This window comes from Pelophylax lessonae (genome assembly GCF_965119305.1).
Source record: "Pelophylax lessonae genome assembly, chromosome: 5".
In the NCBI taxonomy this organism is placed as follows: Eukaryota; Metazoa; Chordata; class Amphibia; order Anura; family Ranidae; genus Pelophylax; species Pelophylax lessonae.
The window spans coordinates 176,686,154-176,712,738 of record NC_138772.1 but is presented as its reverse complement, the minus strand read 5'-3'; the positions used below and the strand labels follow the sequence as shown (position 1 = coordinate 176,712,738).

The window sequence follows — 26,585 nt, the reverse complement described above, 5'->3', positions numbered from 1 at the left end:
CAGCAGACAACAACTTAAAAAGGAGCTCCAGGCTCCCCCTAAACACTACAGGAGAGGGTCAGAGCCCGCAGACACACTACAGGAGAGGGTCAGAGCCCGCAGACACACTACAGGAGAGGGTCAAAGACTGCAGACATGATACAAGAGAATGTCCGAGACTGCAGACATATTAAAAGACAGGGTCAGAGACTGCATACATGATACAGGAGACGGTCAGAGACTGCAGACATACTACAGGAAACAGTAAGAGACTGCAGACATGATACAGGAGACGGACAGAGACTGCAGACATTGTACAGGAGGCGGTCAGAGACTGCAGATGGGATACAGGAGAAGGTCAGAGACTGCAGACATACTACAGGAGACGGTCAGAGACTGCAGACATGGTACAGGAGATGGTCAGAGACTGCAGACATGGTACAAGAGACTGCCAGCAGGTAAGTATGATATCATCTTATTTATTTTATAGAAAAAAAATAATAATACCCTTTAGTATCACTTTAACAAATCATTGGTGAGTCTTTTGGCAGCAACTTAGATACAATGTACGTCAACATTAATGAGAAAAGAAAAAAAGGAAGGCATGCTATCTACAAGTATACTACTTGCAGATAAGTGGATGTTTCCAGGTGGTAAAGTTTATAGGAAATTCGCAGGAAGAACTAGACGGAAAAAAAGGCCCAGTATGATAGGCACACAGTACACAGACTGGAGGTACAGCAGAGGTGGGGGATATGCCACTTCTATGCACTCACCCCTCACTTACATTAAGCATGACAGGCTGGTCTCTCACTTCCGAGCACTCCTACCACCCTCCTCCTCCCCTCGCAGCGCATTTCCTGAAGCAGACTCTGTTTCTCATCCGCGGGATGTGATGATAGGTGCAGAGATGTCTGTGTCAGCGCCGAGCAGCACTAAACCCGCCCATGGGGGAGGTGACAGAGCTACAAATCCCGAGGAAGGGGGAAAGCGTGGGTGGGGGCAGCACGTTGATGTGCTGCAGCGCCTGCCTCCTGAGGCTACACCATCCAATGAGAGGGGAACAGCGCCGGACGCAGCCAGGCCACCGGTGCATGTTAAGCCAGCAATGACACTTTTGTGGAGGGAGGGAGGGGGAGGAGCCAGGATGACGTCACGCGCAATCGCGATTATTCTGGGTTCGGAAAAGGCTGCATCGCGATACATCGATGCGCCCATCATTTTCAACACCCCTAATGATATGCCCCCTTTGTGCTTTCATATTGAACAACATTGGGGAAGACGCTGTGGGCAACTGTTTATCATTCCTTCTGGGAGAAGGTGATTAATTGATCCAAAGGCATAGTCTGATAATGCTCGATTGACGTTCTTTGTTGGAGGTCCACATGAAGGGGTAAGAGGCAGTGTAAATAGGTGTTGGTGGGGGCTTCTTCTGGACACCTCTCTCTGCTTTTCCCTTCACTACAGTTAACAACAGAAGTTCTGAAGATTGATTGATTTGATATGGACTGACATTTATTAGCGCTGTACTTTTTGTGCCATTACCTGGCTCCATAAGATGAATGATGCATGTTCCAGGTTCCAAAAACGCCGCCTTGGCGAAACAGGAAATTATGTCACCCGCTACAACCAATCAGGATGCACCTGGAAGTGACGCAAGCGGAAGTGTGATGTACCACACATTCGCTCATACCTCCACCAAGATGGCGCCGGTCGTAGGTGATGAGGTCACCACGTCCCACGAGCAAGACGCCACCATCTTGGTCCACCCTGTGCTCCAGACCAACACTATCAGCAGATATTTGTCCACCCATACTACTGATGGGGAAGCTGGCTACTTTTCCATCTGGAGCCCAAGTCCAATAAGACTTTATTTTATTTTCAATATCACTGTATTGTGGTTTTGCAGCAGTTGATTTTGAATGTGAGTATTGTTAGGTAATTGCAGAACAGTGAATTTTTGTTTAAATATTTCTCTGTCTTTTTTTCTATTTGGACAGATTTGTCTTACAACATTGCTTTGTGTTACTATAGCACGAAACAATATGCACCAGCTTTAAAGCACATTGCAGATATAATAGAACATGGCATCAGAGAGCATCCAGGTAAATTACTGTAATTACTGTAAAGTTTATATTAATATATGTTTCATCATGTTTATTATTATTATTAAAGTGAAACTTGAAATTTATTTTGAAAAATTATCCCCAGGTACATTATATACACTGCCAGGATTTTAGCAAATGTTATTGCAGCTGATTAGCGAGCGCCCCAAGTAGCACTCAAGTAGCAGTCTTTGGCTCTGAGGAAGAGGGTTCGCCCTCGAAATGTGTCAGCCATAGCATAGCAGAGTCATGCCGACACTAGCATGCTATCCAGCACCGTGGAGTGCCTTGACTACCTTGGAGATCTTTTGTCCGATCATGTTAACATGTGTGCTATCTACAATTGTTTGTGAGTATAATGTGTATTATTTTGGATTAAAAAAAAAAACCTTTTTAGTGGTAATGCACAAGTACGCCCCTCTCTTGTTGTTGTTTTTTAATGTTTTTGGATACCCTTTGTCCTGAGGGGGCAGCAAGACCACAAGTGATGCCAACAAAGACCATTGAACATACATTTTTCCCTCATCACACACCACTTGAGCGCAGGAGAGTTTCTTAGCTTTGGTTACCCTCCTAAACAATACCAGGCCAAATGCCCTCAACATGGGTGGGGTGCTTTGGGGCAAGGAGAGGGCAGAGCACCTTGTCCCCATGTTGATGGTGACAAGGGCCTCTTCCCCACAACCGTGGCCAGAATATATTAGGGGGGGGTGTTTTTTTTTTTTCACATTTTTGTATTGCTGGCAATAGTATTGTATTGCCAGCAATTTAAATTTCTTTTTTTTCTTTATAAATATCATTATTGCTGCAGTAGGTTTTATACACGTTTATAGATATGCCACTTTACAGTCATATTTATTGTATCACTTTAAGCATCATTAAAATCACTGCTCCTTTAAAATCGTGACTTTTGATTTTTCGAGTTCCGGCCCCATAGACTTTGTTAGGGGGTTCTGGTACGACCTGAAGGGGGGGGGGGGGGGTGTTGGTGTTCGGCCCATCTATACTGCTGAGGATTTCTGAAACCTTACTTCAAATGTTTTTTTTTTTTTTTTTTTTTTTAAATACACATAAGTGTAGGGAATATGTTTTTTTGTGGCATTCCACACACAGTAATTTTGTCACAGTTGCAAGAACAACTTATTGTGCCAAGAAAATCATAGCTACAAACTGAAATAAGACAATAGGCTGTAATAATAAATTACACAATGGCCTGTGCATCAAATGTATTATGATAATCAACAAAACCGGGGTTTTCCTGTAAAGGCAACTCATATGACCAAACTAGAATATGAAAATATTACACATCCCTGCTTAAGGGCCCTTTCACACGGGCGCTCCGTATGTCTGCAAATCATCCTATTTTTTTGCGGATGATTTACGGACATAATGTAAGTCTATGGCATTGCGGATGTCAGCGGAATACCATCCGCTGACATCCGATTTTCTTCCTTTCAGTTCTGTTCCGTGTTTTGGAATGGAACAGAACCCTATTTTTCCTCCGTTCAAAAAACGGAAAGGAAGCAAAATCGGATGTCAGCGGTGTCATCCGCTGACATCCGCAATGCCCATAGACTAACATTATGTCCGTATATCATCCGCAAACGGATGGGATGATATGCGGACATATGGAGCGGATGACACAAGTGTCATCCGCTCCGTGGAAAAAAAAAAAAAAGGACCAGAGCGGAGGCAAAAAACTGATCGCCCGTGTGAAAGAGCCCTAAGTGTAAAAAACCCTTAAAGAGGAAGTAAACCCTCCTCTACAACTTGTACCTATAGGCAAGCCTATGATAAGGCTTACCTATAGGTACTGTAAATATCTCCTAAACATGTACCGTTTTTAGGAGATATTTACCTTACATGTCGCCAGTGACGTCACTGGCGCATGCGCTCTGAAGGAACGGCCGATCGTGCCGTTCCTTCAGAGCCCCGTGCCGTGACTGTCGGCTCCCGCGTGCGTGCGCGGGAGTGACGTCACCGCGGCTCCGGCCAATCAGATGGCCGGATGCCGCGATCCCGGAAGACGGGCGACTAGACATGTCGCCCGTCATAGAGGTGAGTGAGCGGCACGGCGGGGGCTCGTTCTGAGGTAAGTATTGCATAATGAGCTAATATGCGATGCATACTAGCTCATTATGTCTTTCTTTTGCAGGGTTTAAAAAAAAAAAAAAAAATCAAACGAGTTTACAACCTCTTTAAGCTGTTTGCCTATACCAGTGTTAATATGAAAACGTTCCTAAATAAAGTTAAAGCTTATTATATTTATTAGACATGAAATTCAGCTATCCATTTTAAAGCGCTGCCTTATCTAATTTTCTTTAACCGAAGAATCTCAATATATTCTGTAGACTCTAATATTCTATCTGTGCAAGCTTACTAGTGAGAGCTTTATATTTCCCTTCCTTCTAAGGGTCCATGCACACCGGCTTAAAAAATGATGCTCCTAGAGGAGTTTGGTGTTTTGCCTGCCTGGAACTGATGTTATCCTATGTTTCCATGCACATTAGGTCGTTTAGAGGCATATTTTAGGCTCAGCGTTTCGAGGCAATTAAATATCCCTTCTGTTTTGCGTTTTTGAGAGTAGTTTTGTGGCAGAAAAAAACGCTAAATGTGCCTAAAGTCTAGCACAGAAAATTCTCAAAATTTGCTTTTTTTTTTTTTTTTTTTTTTTTTTCTTTGGCCAAAAGCACTGCTGTTTTTTTTTTTAAGCTAGTGTGCATGGACCCTAAAAATACTTTTAATTATGACTATGGCTTCCTGTCCTGGTTGCAACCACTCCACTCATTTCTTATCCTGGTGCCACAGGGACAGTAGTAAGGAAACAACCTTTCAGTGGATTTTTTTTTTTAGAAATTCTTTATTGGTATGCAATACAAACAGAGATATCAACAATACATAGCATCATAGCTCAAATATTTGCTATTCATGGTACAAAATTGGACAAGGACCAACATGGTCCAATGAGTAATCAGCTCACTGTTCCAACAGTCAAATCACGTTTATAACATATAAGACAGCCTAAAGAACTAGTATATAGAGCAGCATGTCTTGCCATGTAACAATTTGGAAAAAAAAAACACCCAAACATGCGAGGGACCCCAGGCGAAGCCAAAGCCTCCACTGGCATCTGTCTACTGGCTGGCATACGAAGGCAATGAATGGCCCCCGGCCCCAGGGGCAACCACGTGCACAGGCACAGAACCTCTACCCAGAATGCAAGCATACCCAGGAGTAATTTTAATAATTTTAAGGAAGAAAAGAGAGCACCAATAGTGTCTCACAAAGAAAGATAGGGGGAGGAAAGGAGTAAAAAAAGTGAAATAAGTGTGTAAATGCCGCTATGTGTAGTGGGAGCCAATTTCAGTGGATTTGCAGATGTAAAAAACTTAGGAATTCTCCCCTTACTATAACAAGTCCAACCAGCTCATCCAAAATTTGTTTTTTCCCTCCCCTGTGATGTGTGCTATGATGCACGATACATCAAAGAAATGTATAGCGCCACCACTGAAGATAAAATACTATTTCTCTTACGTCCTCCGACAGTCGCCGCCTCTTCATATTCGTCACATATGGGGTATTAGACTTTGCTCCGAAGGAGTAGCTAGGCAACAGAATATGTTAACATTAAAGCTTTTAACATATCCCACCCTCAAGGGGTGGTCCCCTCAGTCAATACCCTCCTACTTCCTGCAACCATATCTCAGTTTCAATGTCTAGCTTGTCAGGAGTGGCTGGCTCTCTCTGTGCTGGGGCTTTGTGCCCCAGACTCTTTCTTCTTTTTTGATTTTTTGTTTGAGTTTTCTCTCTACCTTTACTTAGCTGTTCTTTTTGTCAGCATTAGTTAGTTCTTCGGATGAAGAGGATCATGCGGGCTGGGTCTCGGGCTGATCCCCCTGGTCGCAGGTTGTGGCTTCCCAGCCTGCCATCGAGCGTTCAGCCAGGTAACGCTCCTGGCACAGTGAACGACCCATCCCTGTTCGGTGCAGGGATGATTGGTGAGGTGGCTACCTCACTGGACGCTGTGCGGTTTCTTAACCCCCATTCTGTGCGTCTTGTATGCGACTCTCCCTGCCTCATGTGCAGCGGCTTGTTCGCCTGTGCGGGTCCCCCACGCCATTGTGAGGTAAGTGTATCTATGTGGGGACGTGTCTGTCTGGGGGGGGTGTCAGTCTGGGACTGTGTAACCTGCCTCTGTTCACACTGTTTGTCTCCCTATCACTCGGCTGCATGCTGTGGGCTGCAAGGGGGGGGGGGGAGCTGTGTGACACTGTACAGCGATCGCTGCGGCGATCTAACATGTTTTTTTATACATGGATGACATGTGTGCATTACTGTACTGTGGAGCGGCGGTTTCGGCGCCAAACGACGCCATTTTGCCTACACTCGCTCCGGCCGCATGTTCTACATGCATGGCGGCCATTTTCTTGTAGCCTCCCATAGGCTTTCATAGAGCGCCCTGGCCGCATCACTTCCTCTTCTCCAGGAACACCGATCGAGGCAGCAGCAGCGGCGAGGGTCTCCTCAGGTTATATCCTTCTTATCCATTGCCTGTGTCAGTTTTTATTGTCCCTGTGGGGGTCTCATTGTGCTTGTGTGTGGTGCGGTGGGCTGCGCTCGCCGCGCTTGTTAAAGGGGCAGTTAACCCTTTATTATCCGGCATTTGTAATAGGGGCAATGGATTCTCAGGAGGGCAAATTTCCTACCGCCTTGGTGGAAAGCCAGGGGACCGCTGTTTCCCCCCCAGGGGGGGATTTAGCCACTATTGTGGCTGGCCTTGCTGCTCAGGTGCAGATGCTGGTGGCTGCTCAATCTGCTAAAAGACCCAGAGTTTCTCTTTCCTCTGATTCTGAGGGTGAAGGTGATGGGGCTGTTATGGCGGGGGCCTCCTTATCGGGGTCCCGCTCCTCCCTGGATCTAGTGGGGTCCGAGGTGGAGGCTGAAGTTGAAGGGGTTGATAATTCTCCCCCTGGCTCGCCTGAAGAGCTTGCAATCATGGATGAATTGATTGCTTCCATAAAACAAACGCTGCGTTTGCAGGATAAAGTGTGTCCCCCCGCTGCCTTGGCGGCTTATGGGACGCAGAGGAAACGCAGGACGCCGCAGGTTTTTCCCTGCAATGATGATTTTCAGCGCGCTGTTAAGGAACAATGGCGCAATCTACGCAAACCTTTTGCTGTACCAAGTAGGTTCAAGCTGCGTTATCCTTTCTCGCCTTCCACTGATGTAAGGTGGTGTGTGCCACCCCCAGTGGATCACGCAATTGCGGTTTTAAACAAATCCACTGCGATTCCTGCAGAGGATTCCCCTGTGTTCCGTGATGCCACGGATAGGAGATTGGAGTCTCTTGCCCGTCATACTTATTCTGTTACGGGTTCTATGCTTAAGGCTCTGTTTGCCTCTCTCATGGCGGCCCAGGCGGTCGCAAGTTGGACGCAGTTGCTTAGGCGCGTCTTAGTGGCCGATTCGGCCTCGCCGGCGACCCTGGATATGGTGGATTAAATCCACCAGGGTGTCATGTATCTGTGTGATGCGGACTTGGACCTAGTCCCGTTGGCTGCACGTGTGCACAGCGTGGCGGTGTTGTCTCGCCGCCTGGTTTGGTTGAAATGTTGGTCGGTGGACCGATCTTCACGTAAGACCTTAGCCAATCTGCCTTATGATGGGTCTCGCCTTTTTGGGGAGTCCTTGGATGTGTTGATTAAGGGGATCACCAGAGGTAAGAGCACTCTCTTGCCCCATTTCCCCAAGGCTAAGGGGGCTTCTGGGAAGAAGCATGCTAATTTTCGGCCCCCTCAGGGGTCCTTTCGTGCCTTTCGGTCGCACTACAAGGGCAAACCGTTCAAAGGTCAAGGCTCTCAGAAGAAGCCCTGGTCTGGAAAACAGAAGTCCGGTCAATCCGGATCCGCAGCCCATAACAGTGCGGCCTGAAGGGGCGCCCTCACCCAGTTTTGGGGTGGGGGGACGCTTGCTCGGTTTTCTTCAGCCCTGGTTGGCCCACGTGCGGGACAGATGGGTTCAGGAGATCGTTCGATCTGGTTACAAGATCGAGTTTCTCTCTCGGCCGGAGAGCAGATTTTTTCCCTCAAATCTTCAGAGTCTCCAGAGCGTTTACGGGACCTGCACCTGGCGGTGCAGGACCTGAGGGCTCAGGGAGTGGTAGTTCCGGTGCCTCATCGGGACAGATTTCGGGGGTTTTATTCCAATCTGTTCACCGTGCCCAGAAAGGAGGGCAAGGTTCGTCCAATTCTGGACTTGAAGGCTCTGAACCGCTCTGTGCGGGTTCGCAAGTTCCGCATGGAATCCCTGCGGTCGGTGGTGGCTGCCCTGGTTCCGGGAGAATTCATGGCCTCCATCGATTTGAAGGATGCGTATCTTCACATCCCCATTTTCGAGGGTCACCAGAGGTACCTTCGATTCGCCATTGCGGAGGATCACTACCAGTTCGTGGCGTTGCCTTTTGGTCTCGCCTCGGCTCCGCGGGTCTTCACCAAGGTGCTTGCACCGGTTCTGGCATTATTGAGGGCCCAGGGCATTTCTGTCCTGGGGTATCTGGACAACATTCTGGTTCGGTCTGCGACCAGCCAGGGTCTGGAGAAGGACCTGTCTGTCACGATGCAAACTCTGCAGGAGTTTGGTTGGACGATAAATTTTCCAAAGTCGACACTGAGTCCGTCGGTTTGTCTTCCCTACCTGGGAATGATTCTGGACTCGGTGCAGGCGAAGGTCTTCCTGCCGGAAGACAAACTCAGAACTCTTCAGGAGGAAATCAGGTCCCTCCGGGACGTTCCGCACTCGTCTCTGCGGACGTGCATGAGATGTCTGGGATTGATGGTCTCGGCCTTCGAGGCGATTCCCTTCGCCCAGTTTCACACGCGGGGTCTCCAAGCGGAGATCCTGTCCATGTGGGACGGGCGACCTCAATCTCTGGATCTTCAAATATCGTTGAGTCATCGCACCAGAAGGGATCTTCTGTGGTGGCTCCAGTCCCCGATGGTGTCCGGGGGCAAGTCGTTTCGTCCTATCTCGTGGACGGTAATCACTACGGATGCCAGCCTGTCGGGCTGGGGTGGTGTTCTGGGCGTTCTGTCCGCCCAGGGGACTTGGTCGGAGGGGGAGTCCTCCCTTCCGATCAACATTCTGGAATTGCGTGCGATAAATCTCTGTCTTCATCGCTGGACGGACCGGCTGCGGGGCTGCCCGGTTCGGGTGCAGACGGACAATGCCACGGCGGTGGCCTACATCAACCACCAAGGGGGCACCAGGAGTGCCCGAGCGGCTCGAGAAGTGGCCGACATTCTGTCTTGGGCCGAGACTCATGTCCCGGCGATAACGGCGGTTCACATTGCAGGGCTGGAGAACTGGCAGGCGGACTATCTGAGTCGCCAGACCCTGGATCAGGGGGAATGGTCTCTCCACCCGGCTGTCTTCCAGATGTTGTGCGCGAAGTGGGGTCTTCCAGATGTGGACCTGTTCGCGTCTCGTCTCAACAACAAGGTGAGAAGGTTCGTGGCAAGGACGCGCGACCCTCGGGCAGACGCGTCGGACGCGTTAGTGGCCCCGTGGCATCAGTACAAGCTGATGTACGCGTTTCCACCGATTCAGTTGCTGTCCAGGTTCCTTCGCAGGTTACACTCGGAACGCAGCACGGTGATTCTTGTGGCACCGGACTGGCCTCGCCGGTCCTGGTACGCAGACCTCGTGAATCTGGCGGTCGACGCCCCGTGGCGTCTGCCTCTTCGAGACGATCTCCTGTCTCAAGGGCCGATTTACCATCCTGCTTTACAGTCGCTGGCTTTGACGGCCTGGCTGTTGAGACCGAGGTCCTGAAGGAGAAGGGTCTCTCCCCAGAGGTCGTTCATACCTTGATCAACGCGAGGAAGTCTTCCTCGGGGAAGGTTTATTACCGTACTTGGAAGGCCTATTTTGCCTGGTGTGAGTCCAGGGGGTTTTCACCCCGCACGTACTCGGTTTCCCGAGTGCTGTCCTTCCTTCAAACGGGTGTCGATCAGCGTTTGGCGCTGGCTACGATAAAGGGTCAGGTGTCTGCGCTGGCCGTTCTGTTTCAACGTCCCGTGGCTTCCAACTCCTTGGTTGGCACTTTTGTTCAGGGAGTGCGGCATCTGGTTCCTCCTAGGAGGGATCCTCTGCCCCCTTGGGACTTGAATCTCGTTCTATCTGTGTTACAACGTGCTCCTTTTGAACAGATCAGGGAGATCTCGTTGTCTATGTTGTCCAAAAAGGTCGCCTTTTTGGTTGCGATCACTTCGGCTCGCAGAGTGTCGGAGCTGGCAGCTTTGTCCTGCAAGTCTCCGTATCTGGTTGTTCATTTGGATAAGGTGGTCTTGCGACCTAATCCTTCTTTTCTTCCGAAGCGAGTTTCGGAATTCCATCTTAATGAGGATATTGTCTTGCCTTCGCTGTGCGCGAAGCCTAAACATCCAAAGGAGGTGAGATTGCATTCATTGGATGTTGTTCGGGCGATAAGGGTTTACCTTAAATCGGCTGAGTCTTTTCGAAAGACGGATTCCTTGTTTGTTCTTCCAGAGGGTCCTCGGAAGGGCATGGCGGCGTCGGCCTCTACCATCGCCAAATGGATCAGGCAGACCATTGAACAGGCCTATGCTTTGCAGGGGAAGGTTCCCCCTGTGCCTGTGAAGGCGCACTCTACTAGATCTCTGAGTACGTCTTGGGCCTGTCGTCATGGGGCTTCTGTAGCCCAGGTGTGTAAGGCGGCGACCTGGTTGACCGTGCACACTTTCACAAAATTCTACAAAGTAGATGTTCAGGCATCGGCGGATGCTTCCTTTGGCCGCAAGGTTCTTAGTGCAGCGATTCCCTAGGGTCCCTTGTTGGGGACCACTGGCTGTTGGGATAAGTTTTTTATCCCCTGGTTATTTGTCTTTTCCTGGGTTGTTGCTCCTGTTGAGCACCTGTTTTTTCCTGTTGCCCAGCTGGGTTCCTTCCTTTGGTAAGGTTCCTTTCTTTGATGCGGAGACTGCGTTGCCTTTCGGCGCGGATGCGTTTCCCACCCCTCATGTTTGCACTGCTTTGGGACGTCCCCATATGTGACGAATATGAAGAGGCGGCGACTGTCGGAGGACGTAAGAGAAAACTGAATTTTTGTAAAATCTTACCTGTAAAATTCCTTTCTCTGAGTCCTCCGACAGTCGCCGCCCCCGCCCCTCTTTTGGGGTTTGGTTGTATACTCTACTGCTATTCCACTGAAACTGAGATATGGTTGCAGGAAGTAGGAGGGTATTGACTGAGGGGACCACCCCTTGAGGGTGGGATATGTTAAAAGCTTTAATGTTAACATATTCTGTTGCCTAGCTACTCCTTCGGAGCAAAGTCTAATACCCCATATGTGACGAATATGAAGAGGCGGCGACTGTCGGAGGACTCAGAGAAAGGAATTTTACAGGTAAGATTTTACAAAAATTCAGTTTTCTCTTACATCCTCCGACAGTCGCCGCCATCTCCATATTCGTCACAATGGGGTATTAGACTTTGCTCCGAAGGAGTAGCTAGGCAACAGAATATGTTAATATAAAAGCTTTAACACATCCCACCCCCAGGGGGTGGTCCCCTCAGTCAATACCCTCCTACTTCCTGTATCCATACCTCAGTTTCAATGTCTAGCTTGTCAGGAGTAGCTGGATGTTTCTATGCTGGGGCTTTTAGTCTCAGCCTTTCTCTTTTTGGATTTTTGTTTGAGTTTTTTCTCTCTCTTTACTTAGCTGTTGTTTTTGTCAGCGTTAGTTAATTCTTCTGATGAAGAGGATTCGTGCGGGCCGGGTCTCGAGCTGTTCCCCCTGGTCGCAGGTTGTGGGTCAGTGGCTTCCCGGCCTGCCATCGAGCGTTCAGCCAGGTAACGCTCCTGGCACAGTGAACGACCCATCCCTGTTCGGTGCAGGGATGATTGGTGAGGTGGCTACCTCACTGGGCGCTGTGCGGTTTCTTAACCCCCATTTTGTGCGTCCTGGATGCGACTCTCCCTGCCTCATGTGCAGCGGCTTGTTCGCCTGTGCGGGTTCCCCACGCCATCTAGGAGGTAAGTGTATTTATGTGGGGACCTGTCTGTTTGGGGGGTGTCAGTCTGGGACTGTGTAACCCTGCCTGTGTTCACACTGTTAAATTCCCTATCTCTCTGACTGCATGCTGTGGGCTGCAAGGAGGGGGGGCTGTGCTGCACTGCCTGTGTCAGCCTGTGTATGTGTGACTGGCTGTGTGCTGTGGGGCATGATCATATCGTGTTTGGGGCACATTACAGCGACCGCTGCGGCGGTCCACCATGTTTTTGTGACATTATGGTGTTTTTTTAATCACCTCACTGAGGTGGAGGAGCGGCGGTTTTCGGCGCCAAACAGCACCATTTTGGCTGCACTCGCTCCTGGCCGCATGTTTACACTGATGGCGGCCATTTTCTTGTAGCCTTCCATAGGCTTTCATAGAGCGCTCTGCATGTCAGCATTTCCTTTTCTCCTGAGCCACCGATCGAGGCAGAAGCAGCAGCGGTCTCTCCAGGTTTTTACCTCCCTATCCCTGTATCCTTGCCCAAGTTGTACTTTCTCCCTGTGGGGGTCTCATTGTACTTGTGTGTGTGTGTGCGGTGGGCTGCGCTCGCTGCGCTTTTTAAAGGGGCAGTTAACCCTTTATTCTTCCACATACTTTGGGGCATGGATTCTCAGGAAAGCAAATTTCCTGCCACATTGGTGGGAAGCCAGGGGACTGCTGTTTCCCCCCCAGGGGGGGATTTGGCTGCGATTTTGGCTAGCCTTGCGGCTCAGGTGCAAATGCTGGTGGCTGCTCAATCCTCAAAAAGACCCAGAGTTTCAATTTCCTCTGATTCAGAGGGTGATGGTGACGGGGCTGCTGTGGCTGGGATCTCCCTATCGGGGTCCTGTTCCTCCCTGGATCTCGTGGGGTCCGAGGTGGAGGCTGAGGTTGAAGGGGTGGATAATTCTCCCCCTGGCTCGTCTGAAGAGCTTGCACTCATGGATGAATTGGTTGCTTCTATTAAGCAGACGCTGCGCTTGCAGGATGAGCCATGTCCTCCTACTGCCTTGGCGGCTTATGGGACAAAGAGAAGACGCAAAACATCGCAGGTTTTTCCCTGCACGGATGATTTCCAGAGCGCTGTTAAGGAACAATGGCGTAATATCCGCAAGCCTTTTGCGGTACCCAGTAGGTTCAAACTGCGTTATCCTTTCACGCCCGCTACTGATGAGCGTTGGTGCGTGCCGCCTCCGGTGGATCACGCGATAGCGGTTTTGAATAAGTCTACTGCGATTCCTGCTTAGGATACCCCGGTGTTCCGGGATGCCACGGACAAGAGGCTGGAGTCTCTGGCCCGTCATACCTATTCTATTATGGGTTCTATGCTGAAAGCTCTGTTTGCCTCCCTTATGGCGGCCCAGGCAGTCGCGAGCTGGACGCAGGTGCTTAGGCGCGTTTTGGTGGCTGATTCTGCCCCATCGGCGACATTGGATATGGTGGATCAAATCCATCAGGGTGTCATGTATTTGTGCGATGCGGACTTGGATATGGTCCCGTTGGCCGCACGTGTACACGGTGTGGCGGTGTTGTCCCGCCGCTTGGTTTGGTTGAAGTGTTGGTCGGTGGACCAATCTTCGCGCAAGACCTTAGCCAATCTGCCCTATGATGGTTCTTGCCTTTTTGGCGAATCCTTGGATACACTGATAAAGGGGATCACGGGGGGTAAGAGCACGCTCTTGCCCCAATCCCACAAGGCTAAGGTGACTCCCGGTAAGAAGCATGCTTCCTTTCGGCCCTCTCAGGGGTCCTTTCGTGCCTTTCGGTCGCACTACAAGGGCAAGCCGTTCAAAGGTCAGGGCTCCCAGAAGAAGCCGTGGACAGGTAAGCAGAAGTCCGGCCAGTCCGGATCCGCTGCCCACAACAGTGCGGCCTGAAGGGGCGCCCTCACCCGGTTCTGGGGTGGGGGGACGCTTGCTCGGTTTTCCACAACCATGGCTGTCCCGGGTTCGGGACAGGTGGGTTCAGGAAATCGTTCGATCTGGTTACAAGATCGAGTTTCTCTCTCGGCCGGAGAGCAGATTTTTCCCCTCAAATCTTCAACTGTCTCCGGAGCGTTTGCAGGATCTGCACCTAGCGGTGCGGGACCTGAGGGCTCAGGGAGTGGTGGTTCCGGTGCCTCTTCGGGACAGATTTCGGGGGTTCTATTCCAATCTGTTCACCGTGCCCAGGAAGGAGGGCAAGGTACGTCCGATTCTGGACTTAAAAGCTCTGAACCGCTCTGTGCGGGTCCGCGAGTTCCGCATGGAATCTCTGCGGTCGGTGGTGGCTGCCCTGGTTCCGGGGGAATTCATGGCCTCCATCGACTTGAAGGATGCGTACCTACACATCCCCATTTTCGAGGGTCACCAGAGGTACCTTCGATTCGCCATTGCGGAGGATCACTACCAATTCGTGGCGTTACCTTTTGGCCTCGCTTCGGCTCCGCGGGTTTTCACCAAGGTGCTTGCACCGCTGCTGGCCTTGTTAAGGGCCCAGGGCATCTCTGTCCTGGGGTACCTGGACGATATTCTGGTTCGGTCTGCGACCAGCCAGGGTCTGGAGTCGGATCTGTCCGTCACAGTGCAGACTCTACGGGAGTTTGGTTGGACGATAAATTATCCAAAGTCGACGCTGTGTCCGTCGGTTCGTCTTCCCTATTTGGGGATGATCCTGGACTCGGTCCAGGCGAAGGTCTTCCTACCGGACGACAAACTCAAGGCTCTTCAGGGAGAAGTCCAGTCCCTCAGGGACGTTCCGTGCTCATCCCTGCGGAAGTGCATGCGGTGTCTGGGACTGATGGTCTAGGCCTTCGAGGCGATTCCCTTTGCCCAGTTTCACACGAGGGGTCTCCAGGCGGAGATCCTGTCCAGGTGGGACGGGCGTCCGCAATCTCTGGATATCCAGATTTCGTTGAGCCATCGCACCAGAAGGGACCTTCTGTGGTGGCTCCAGTCCCCGGCGGTGTCGGGGGGAAAGTCTTTTCGTCCTCTTTCATGGACGGTGATCACCACGGATGCCAGCCTGTCGGGCTGGGGTGGTGTTCTGGGCGTTCTGTCCGCCCAGGGAACTTGGTCGGAGGAGGAATCCTCCCTTCCGATCAATATTCTGGAGTTGCGTGCGATAAATCTCTGCCTTTAAGTTTGGACGGACAGACTGCGCGGCTGTCCGGTTCGGGTTCAGACGGACAATGCCACGGCGGTGGCTTACGTCAATCACCAAGGGGGCACCAGGAGTGCTCGCGCGGCTCGGGAAGTGGCCGACATTCTTTCCTGGGCCGAGACTCATGTCCTGGCGATATCGGCGGTACACATTCCGGGGGTGGAGAACTGGCAGGCGGATTATCTGAGCCGCCAGACCCTGGATCAGGGGGAATGGTCTCTCCATCCGGATGTCTTCCAGATGTTGTGCGCGAAGTGGGGTCTTCCGGAGGTGGACCTGTTCGCGTCTCGTCTGAACAACAAGGTAACAAGGTTCGTGGCAAGGACGCCCGATCCTCGGGCAGACGCGTCAGACGCGTTGGTAGCCCCGTGGCATCAGTATCGGCTGCTATATGCGTTTCCGCCGATCCAATTGCTGTCCAGGTTCCTTCGCAGGTTGATCTCGGAACCACACATGGTGATTCTTGTGGCACCGGACTGGCCTCGCCGGTCCTGGTACGCGGACCTCGTGAATCTGGCGGTCAACGCTCCTTGGCGTCTACCTCTTCGAGAAGATCTCCTGTCTCAAGGGCCGATATTCCATCCTGCTTTACGGTCGCTGGCTTTGACGGCCTGGCTGTTGAAACCGAGGTCCTGAAGGATAGGGGTCTCTCTCCGGAGGTCATTCACACTTTGATTAACGCGAGGAAGTCTTCCTCAGGGAAGGTCTATCACCGTACTTGGAAGGCCTATTTTGCCTGGTGTGAGTCCAGGGGGTTTTCACTTCGCACTTACTCGGTGTCTAGGGTGTTGTCCTTCCTTCAGACGGGTGTCGACCAGCGTTTGGCGCTGGCTACGGTCAAGGGTCAGGTGTCTGCGCTGGCCGTTCTTTTTCAACGTCCTGTGGCGTCTAACTCTTTGGTTAGTACCTTTGTTCAAGGGGTGCGACATCTGGTCCCTCCTAGGAGGGAACCTTTACCTCCTTGGGACTTGAATCTTGTTCTGTCCGTGCTGCAACATGCTCCCTTTGAACAGATCAGGAAAATCTCGTTGTCCATGTTGTCCAAAAAAGTCGCTTTTTTGGTGGCGATCACTTCGGCTCGCAGGGTCTCGGAGCTGGCAGCTTTGTCCTGCAAGTCTCCGTATCTGGTCCTTCATTTAGATAATGTGGTCTTGCGACCTAACCCTTCTTTTCTTCCGAAGAGGGTTTCGGATTTTCACATCAATGAGGCTATTGTCCTCCCTTCACTCTGCGCGAAGCCCAAACATCCGAAGGAGGTGGAACTGCATTCCTTGGATGTTGTTCGGGCGATTAGGGTTTACCTGAAATCGACTGAATCTTTCCGCAAGTCGGATTCCTTGTTTGTCCTTCCTGAGGGACCTCGGAAGGGCTTGGCTGCGTCGGCCTCTACCATTGCCAAATGGATCAGACAGACTGTGGAACAGGCCTATGCTTTGAAGGGGAAAGTTCCCCCTATGCCTGTGAAGGCGCACTCTACAAGATCTCTGAGTACGTCTTGGGCCTGTCGTCATGGGGCTTCTGTGGCCCAGGTGTGTAAGGCGGCGACTTGGTCGTCCGTTCACACCTTCACAAAATTCTACAGAGTGGATGTTCAGGCATCGGCAGATGCTTCCTTTGGCCACAAGGTTCTTAGTGCGGCAGTTCCTTAGAGCCTCTTGTATGGGCTCCTTGGCTGTTTGGGATGCATGTTGTTATCCCTGGGTTATTTGTTTTCCTGGGTTTTTGCTTCTGTTGAGCAAGTTTTTTTGTGTCCGTCGGTTCGTCTTCCCTATTTGGGGATGATCCTGGACTCGGTCCAGGCGAAGGTCTTCCTACCGGACGACAAACTCAAGGCTCTTCAGGGAGAAGTCCAGTCCCTCAGGGACGTTCCGTGCTCATCCCTGCGGAAGTGCATGCGGTGTCTGGGACTGATGGTCTAGGCCTTCGAGGCGATTCCCTTTGCCCAGTTTCACACGAGGGGTCTCCAGGCGGAGATCCTGTACAGGTGGGACGGGCGTCCGCAATCTCTGGATATCCAGATTTCGTTGAGCCATCGCACCAGAAGGGACCTTCTGTGGTGGCTCCAGTCCCCGGCGGTGTCGGGGGGAAAGTCTTTTCGTCCTCTTTCATGGACGGTGATCACCACGGATGCCAGCCTGTCGGGCTGGGGTGGTGTTCTGGGCGTTCTGTCCGCCCAGGGAACTTGGTCGGAGGAGGAATCCTCCCTTCCGATCAATATTCTGGAGTTGCGTGCGATAAATCTCTGCCTTTAAGTTTGGACGGACAGACTGCGCGGCTGTCCGGTTCGGGTTCAGACGGACAATGCCACGGCGGTGGCTTACGTCAATCACCAAGGGGGCACCAGGAGTGCTCGCGCGGCTCGGGAAGTGGCCGACATTCTTTCCTGGGCCGAGACTCATGTCCTGGCGATATCGGCGGTACACATTCCGGGGGTGGAGAAAAAAGTCGCTTTTTTGGTGGCGATCACTTCGGCTCGCAGGGTCTCGGAGCTGGCAGCTTTGTCCTGCAAGTCTCCGTATCTGGTCCTTCATTTAGATAATGTGGTCTTGCGACCTAACCCTTCTTTTCTTCCGAAGAGGGTTTCGGATTTTCACATCAATGAGGCTATTGTCCTCCCTTCACTCTGCGCGAAGCCCAAACATCCGAAGGAGGTGGAACTGCATTCCTTGGATGTTGTTCGGGCGATTAGGGTTTACCTGAAATCGACTGAATCTTTCCGCAAGTCGGATTCCTTGTTTGTCCTTCCTGAGGGACCTCGGAAGGGCTTGGCTGCGTCGGCCTCTACCATTGCCAAATGGATCAGACAGACTGTGGAACAGGCCTATGCTTTGAAGGGGAAAGTTCCCCCTATGCCTGTGAAGGCGCACTCTACAAGATCTCTGAGTACGTCTTGGGCCTGTCGTCATGGGGCTTCTGTGGCCCAGGTGTGTAAGGCGGCGACTTGGTCGTCCGTTCACACCTTCACAAAATTCTACAGAGTGGATGTTCAGGCATCGGCAGATGCTTCCTTTGGCCACAAGGTTCTTAGTGCGGCAGTTCCTTAGAGCCTCTTGTATGGGCTCCTTGGCTGTTTGGGATGCATGTTGTTATCCCTGGGTTATTTGTTTTCCTGGGTTTTTGCTTCTGTTGAGCAAGTTTTTTTCTTCTGTTGCCCAGATGGTTTCCTTCCTTTGGTAAGGTTCCTTTCTCTGCTGTGGAGACGGCGTTGCCTTGGGCGCGGTTGCGTTTCCCACCCCTCATGTTTGCACTGCTTTGGGACGTCCCCATTGTGACGAATATGGAGATGGCGGCGACTGTCTGAGGACGTAAGAGAAAACGGAATTTTTGTAAAATCTTACTTGTAAAATTCCTTTCTCTGAGTCCTCCGACAGTCGCCGCCCCCGCCCCTCTTTTGGGGTTGGTTGTATACTCTACTGCTATTCCACTGAAACTGAGGTATGGATACAGGAAGTAGGAGGGTATTGACTGAGGGGACCACCCCCTGGGGGGGGGATGTGTTAAAGCTTTTATATTAACATATTCTGTTGCCTAGCTACTCCTTCGGAGCAAAGTCTAATACCCCATTGTGACGAATATGGAGATGGCGGCGACTGTCGGAGGACTCAGAGAAAGGAATTTTACAGGTAAGATTTTACAAAAATTCAGTTTTTTTTATTCAGTTCAAAATAACATCAAAGCCAGTGCATAAGAATGCTGCATTCATCTCCAGTGGAGGCACCTCTCATTTCTTGGAAAACTTTAAGCCGGCCATACATGGATCGAAATTCAGCCGGTTCAGCAGGCACCAGACAAGTTTCATTCCATGTATGAGCTAGCTGGTTGTACACAAATAGATCTATCGATTAACTTGTGACGGACGGTAACTGCATAAGGTTCCCTGCTCAGGCTGTCAAGGTCCGATGAGTTGGATGCCGCTGACTAGAGAGGGTGCAGGCTGAGGAAAGGTCCGGCTAGACCCAAAGCATACTGCAGAAATAGGAACAGATAGCCTGGCCATGGCACACCTCACCTGACCCGAGTGGTTAGCTGGTAAAACCAACATCAGCTCGATTCATCCAGACCACAGCTTCTTAATGTTTCACCCCACCCTTCCATGATTAAGCCCCCAGGGATGGGGCGAAACATGTTGGAGATGTAGTCTGGATGAATCAAGCTTAGTCTGCTTTTACCTGCTAACCGGTCGGGAGCCGGGATAAAAAGCTAAGGCAGTCTGGTGCTCACTTTGATGCGTGCACCAGGTGGACCTATGATCTTACCCATACATAAACTGCTTATGTTCCAAATCGGATACATACCAATGGCTTGTTCTAATTCTGTTCTAGCTTGCCATGGGAGTGTGGAGTGCTACCAGCAGTCATATTTGGGTGAAGTCAGAGTATTTTCCACATTTGACTCAAAATGCGATGTGTTTGCTTCTCAGTATGTCCACAAGCACTGTATTGTATAATGGTAGAGGGGCATGTTTTTGCTCCAACTTGAAGGCAAGTCACGTTTTGTATCCTTATTGTATATTAATCACAATGTTTACACATGCTTTATCTACCCATTTTTTTTTCTTTTTTTTTTTTGAATGTGCTAAAGCTCCAATGGAAGTATTCAGCTTTATTGTTGTCTTATTCATTTATCATTTTTTTCTATTGTGCATCTAGAAATTTAGTTCTTTGTATTTCCCTCCAGAGCTCGGGGTTGGCATGACAACAGAAGGCATTGATGTGCGCAGTGTTGGAAACACCCTGGTGCTGCATGAAACTGCGTTAATTGAAGCCTTTAACCTCAAAGCTGCTATTGAATACCAGCTAAAAAATAGTAAGCCCACTATCATATTCATACATTTTGGTCAAATCTGAATGTAAATTTTGATGAAAGATTAGTGTTTATTGATGGCTGTTTTAAGCCCATAAGTCACAGACCCTATTAGCCACACTTTATAGAATTGTGGTTACAGCACTGACGCTCTGCACAGTTGAGATTAGTTTCCCTGTGTTTATGGACTTCAGAGAGGCATCCCATGTTGTATTAGGCCTGCGCGGCTGCACCCTTCCTCCTCAGGGTGCATGCTAAGGCACGGCCCTAAGGCCCTTTAAAATCCTCAGCACCAAGCCCATGATGCTGTTAATCCGGCCCTGCCTGCGCATTTGTGGGGTCTGGGTATTTCATCCTTGCTTAGGTGATATTTAGAGACCTGGACTTTAGGGAGGAAAAAAAAAGTATTTACTTTTTTTTTTTTTTTTTTCTTGATTGTATTATATGGAGTGGGAAAAAGAGGATAATCTGTCGAAAAGATCGCGGTAGCCGGACAGTATGTTTATCGAGCGCTCGAGTTCGGCACATCGCGGATCGGGTAGACAGATTATTGGGCGGGGCTGGGGATTACCCAGCGGTCATGGTGCATGTGGGCACTAATGACCAAGTAAAAGGAAGGTGGAGGATCCTAAAGAATGATTTCAGGGACTTGGGTAATAGATTGAGGAATAGGACCTCCAAGGTGGTTTTCTCTGAAATACTGCCTGTCCCTCGAGCCACACAGGAGAGGCAGAAGGAGCTTAGGGAACTTGACAAGTGGCTGAGGAATTGGTGTAGGAAGGAGGGGTTTGGGTTCCTGGAGAACTGGGCTGACTTCTCAGTCGGCTACCGGCTCTTTAGTAAGGATGGGCTGCACCTTAATGGGGACGGTACAGCTCTTTTGGGGAGAGAGATGGCCACCAAGTTGGAGGGGCTTTTAAACTAAGAGACGGGGGGGAGGGCTCAGAAGTAGAGTCAGTCAGGAAGGAGCAAAGGACAGTAGTAGAGTCAGCAGCGACAGTAGTTCAATAACGTCAATTGGGGGGTCTGTGCGGGAAAACCTCAGACCAAACAGGAATAAACATAATCACCATTCACGATTAACTTCCACAAAACTAAGCGGGTATATGCTAATGCCAGGGGCCTAGCTAATAAAATGGATGAGTTGGAAATGTTAGTACATGAGGATGTCATAGACCTTGTGGGAATAACGGAGACTTGGTTCAACCCCTCACATGACTGGCTGGCCAATATCCAAGGGTATTCGGTGTACCGGAGGACAGGGTAGGAAAAAGAGGGGGAGGGGTATGTCTCTATGTCAAGAACAATATAAAGGTGATAGAGAGGAGTGACATTACGGAAGGGATGAGTATAGAGTTAGAATCCGTGTGGGTAGAACTCCATAGGGAAGGAGAAAAGGGAAAAGTAATTGTGGGGGTTTGCTATAGGCCACCCAACCAAAGGGAGGAGGTAGAGCTGGATCAGTCATCATATTGGGGAACTTCAATTATCCCGACATTGACTGGGAAGAGGGGACTGCACACTCACAAAAGGCCCGTCTATTCACGGAAACCTTACAGGATAACTACATGTCACAGTTGGTGGATTCTCCTACTAGAGAAAACGCAGTCCTGGATCTATTGATCACTAATGACCCAGACCTAATCTCGAAGGTAGGAGTCCAGGACAACCTGGGCTCTAGCGATCACAGGATGATCACATTTAGAGTAAATAACAATATAACAAGGCAAGTGGGGAACATAAGAACCCTAAACTTCAGAAGGACAAACTTTGCAAGATTGTACTCATTGATGGAAAGGGTAAACTGGGACCAAACCCTGGGATCACTGACCACGGAGGAAAAATGGGAATGCTTTAGGAACATACTAAGCAAATGCATCTTGCAGTGCATTCCTATGGGAAATAAATTTAGAAGAGACAAAGCCAGACCTGGCTGGCTAAACCGTAGCGTTAAAAAACTTATTAGGGGAAAAAAAATGGCCTTCAAGAAATATAAATCAGAGGGCACGGTATCGGCTTTTGAGAAATACAAGGAGGCAAATAAGAAAAGTAAACACGAAATCAAAATGGCTAAAATCAACTTTGAGAGACAAATAGCGGAGGATAGTAGAAAAAACCCAAAGAAATTCTTTAAATATATCAACAGCAAAAAAACTAGGGCAGAGCATATTGCACACATAATTAACGATGATGGGAGGATGGTTACAGAGGACACTGAAAAGCAAACGTGCTGAATGCTTTTTTTCTCGTCAGTCTTTACACAGGAAAAGGAGGGGTACACTGAACATGACTGTATGGTTAGCAGTAATACACAGGACTTGCCGCTATGGCTAACAGAGGGTGAAATCAGGGAAAGGCTGGATAAACTTAACACAAACAAATCACCAGGCCCGGATGGTGTACATCTGAGAGTACTCAAGGAACTCAGTAAGGTTATATCTAGACCACTGTTCCTGATCTTTGCTGACAGTATTAGGACAGGAGATGTACCAGGGGATTGGAGGAAAGCTAACGTGATTCTGATATTCAAAAAGGGTCAGAGGCATATACCGGGAAATTATAGGCCTGTCAGCTTGACATCAATAGTATGTAAACTTCTGGAGGGCATGATAAGGGACTATATCATAGAGTTTGCTAAAGACAACAACATCATCAGCAGTAATCAGCACGGGTTTACAAATGGGCGTTCTTGTCAAACCAATCTCTTAACATTCTACGAGGAGGTGAGCTGTGAGCTAGATAGGGGCAGACCAGTGAATGTGGTGTACCTGGATTTCGCTAAGGTGTTTGATACAGTTCCCCACAAGCGCTTAATTTAAAAAATAAGATCTGCAGGTATCGACAGCAGGGTTTGCTCTTGGATACGGAACTGGCTAAAAGGGCGTGTCCAAAGGGTGGTAATAAACAACGCATACTCAGACTGGTCTGAGGTGGTAAGCGGGGTCCCCCAAGGCTCAGTCCTGGGACCAACCTTGTTCAATTTATTCATAAACAGCATTGAGGATGGGATCAGTAGTTCGATATCAGTTTTTGCAGATGACACAAAATTGGGCAGGGCAATAACTGCACAGCATGAAGCAGATATCCTACAGAATGACCACATCTGGAGTATTCTGTCCAGTTCTGGTCGCCAGTCCTCAGGAGGTATGTGTTGGAGCTGGAGAGAGCCCAGAGAAGGGCAACTAAACTGATTAGGGGATTGGAGGAGCGTCTGCAATCGCTTGATTTATTCTCCCTGGAGAAGAGACGCCTGAGGGGGGACATGATAGCAATTTATGAATATCTCAATGGGGATCTCGGCATAGAAAAACAGCTATTCAGTCGAAGGGAGGACTCGAGGGCATATAATACGATTAGAGAAGCGTTTTAACCTCAGGCAACGTGGGGGGCTCTTTACTGTTAGGGCTACAAGATTGTGGAATTCTCTACCACAAGAGGTGGTTTCTGCGGGAAGTATGGTGGCTTTCAAAAGACTCTTAGACTTACATCTCAAGGATCAGAACATTCAGAGCTATGTGAGATGATTACAGCCACACACACCTATACAGGTTGAACTGGATGGACTATTGTCTTTATTCAACCTCACCTACTATGTAACTATGCAACTATGTAAAAAGGCAGGAGAGAGAAACATTAGAGAAAGGATGAAGGTCTGCTTTAATACCCATGTTATACCTTTTTCACATTTTCTATAGATGACCAGTTTTTTTTCCTTATAAATTATGTATTTTTCTTTCATCTTTTTATAATTCTTCACTTTGCTGTGTTATTTTGGCTATGTCTATTTTTATATTGTAATGGTTGCAATACGTTTTCTAAACTTTAACAATTTGTTGTGTGCAGAGCAAAACTGCTGCTGGAATCACCTTTTTCCAATTTTGACTTTCACTTTGTATATAAGGTCAGATGTGATCTTGTTGCATGGAAGTATAACTAGATCTATCCCATACTATAAAAAATGGTTTTCAGTTTGCAGGCTTTGACCTTTAAGCTTGCAGATGCTGAACAAGCAGCCTTATAGCAAAATAATTATTTAGTGTATATAATGTATACATTTTAGTCAAAATTGATGGAATAATTTTTACTGTAATAAATAGCAGCATTATCATCCATTCTCATATTGTATTTTGAAAAACATTTTCTGTTGTGTATCATAATTTGCTAAGAAATAAAATGTTTTCATTGAATTGTTCTCTAGATGATGCAGCACAGGAAGCACTAACCGATATGCCGCCACGATCTGAAGAGGTACAATTATCATGTTGACCAAAGATCAATAGAAGTTCCCACAAGCCTCAGGATATACACAAACCTCTCTCTGTATTAAATATCTCTTAGATTAAGTTTTGTACTTTCGCATAAACATCCCTACGATATACTGTAGATGCCTATATCATCCTGTAAGCTACTGATTGCATTAGTTGGGAACGTTCATTTTAATAATATTATTATTATAGTTCAGTTACTATATGTCTTTCCCAGCGCCTCAGTATGAATACCACGCAAAACATTTTCACAAATTTAACAGGTTTATAAATAATTTTAAAGGGATTTTAGAGGGATTGAAAAACATGCTAGAAGTAAATTAGAATAGCCCTCTTTCCCTGTTCTAGTCTGAGCAATCCTCTAGGAGCCCTAAAATCCCATGCACACTGGACATTTTTGTAACTGCTTCTAGGGGTGTCTGACTTTTGCTTGCCTCTCTCCGGCCCTTGAGGCATTTTCCTGCCACTGACCGCAACAATGGGGCATAATTCCTGCCACTGACCCCAACAATGGGGCACTATTTTATCCAATGACACCAACAATGGGGAAAATTCCTGCCACTGACCCCAACAATGGGGCACTATTCCTTCCAATGAAACCAACAATGGGGCATACTTCCTGCCACTGACCCCAACAATGGGGCACTATTCTATCCAATGACACCAACAAAGGGGCATAATTCCTGCCACTGACCCCAACAATGAGGCACTATTCTATCCAATGACACCAACAATGGGGAAAATTCCTGCCACTGACCGCAACAATGGGGCACTATTCCTTCCAATGACCCCAACAATGGGGCATACTTCCTGCCACTGACCCCAACAATGGGGCACTATTCTATCCAATGACACCAACAATGGGGCATAATTCCTGCCACTGACCCCAACAAATGGGGCACTATTCCTTCCAATGAGACCAACAATGGGGCACTATTCCTTCCAATGACACCAACAATGGGGCATAATTCCTTCCAGTGACCCCAACAATGGGGCACTATTCCTTCCAATGACACCAACAATGGGGCATAATTCCTGCCACTGACCCCAACAATGGGGCACTATTCCTTCCAATGACACCAACAATGGGGCATAATTCCTGCCACTGACCCCAACAATGGGGCATAATTCCTGCCACTGACACCAACAATGGGACACTATTCCTTCCAATGACACCAACAATGGGGAATAATTCCTTCCAGTGACACCACCGAAGAGGCATAATTCCTTTTAATGACAACAAAAATGGGGCACTATTCCTTCCACTGACACTATTTCTCCTCCTAATACCAAAGATCGGGCATTATTTACTCCCACCGGGCACAGTCCGGCCCCCCTAAAGTCTGAGGGATAGTGAACTGTAGGCTTGAGAACATATACAGTATAAGAGATTGCAGGCTGTGCCTTCATAGACTTGTATAGATCTGACCAGGTGCCTGCAATGGTCCCATACAAGTCTGTGCATGTGCGGCTAATGCTACTGCGGTGGGCAGTGTTGGTGCAGGCTATATTCGCAGGGGGTGTGAATCACAACAGTGAAGTATGAAAATACAGTTGTCCTTTAAATGTATTTTTATATAGATCATTTTATTTTTATATTGAACTCCTCTGGAGTGAGGGGAAAGTAAAGTGATGCCTTTTTTTGTTTGTTGCTTCTCCTTTAACACCCTCTTGCTGTCTAAAACGAGTCCTTAACCAAGCTGTATTGATTCAGTTCAGTGGGGATAAGTGAGGTGGTGTCTGGCAGGGGTGAGTGAATCTCAAGAGGGGCTGAACTGAATTACAAATAATTTCACAAGCAAAACAGTTCATACATATACATTTTAATTATGTATTTAGTTGTTTGACTGGATTTCATTTTTTAAGACTTTGTATCCTCTCATTTTACTTATTTACTTTAAGAGTATGTAAACCCAACATTTCTAATTCCTGATATGTGCCTGCTGTATCATGTACTTGTATGAAAAGGTATCCTGTTCTGTTTGTATTGCCTCCTTTGTGTGAAATCCCTGGTGTTACTGCCAGTCCCTCTGCTTTCCTATCAAAAACTGACCACACTAGGCATGAGAGCACAGCGTAGTCAGTTCTCTTGCTATGCGGGGGGCTCACTGCTCTCCTCCAATGATCAGATGTATGCTGACATGCCCCCCCCCCCCCCCGCACTCCCATTCACTTTGAAAACAATAGTGCTGCTGTTTCTCCACCCCTTACTCTTTGAGCGCCTTATGCAGCTGAA

At 48.8% G+C, this 26,585-nt stretch overlaps 1 protein-coding gene across 2 annotated transcripts in view; it reads left to right on the top strand.

The window, feature by feature from the left end:
• The window catches only part of LOC309555800 (intraflagellar transport protein 70A), a 90,338-nt gene that overhangs the window by 20,530 nt on the left and 43,223 nt on the right, over positions 1–26,585 (top strand). For both annotated transcript variants that reach the window (XM_082257964.1, XM_082257963.1), the window contains exons 6-8: positions 1,980–2,084; positions 19,959–20,087; positions 24,283–24,332. In XM_082257964.1, the coding sequence (XP_082114090.1) occupies positions 1,980–2,084; positions 19,959–20,087; positions 24,283–24,332 (284 nt within the window). The remainder of the gene's footprint in view (positions 1–1,979; positions 2,085–19,958; positions 20,088–24,282; positions 24,333–26,585) is intronic.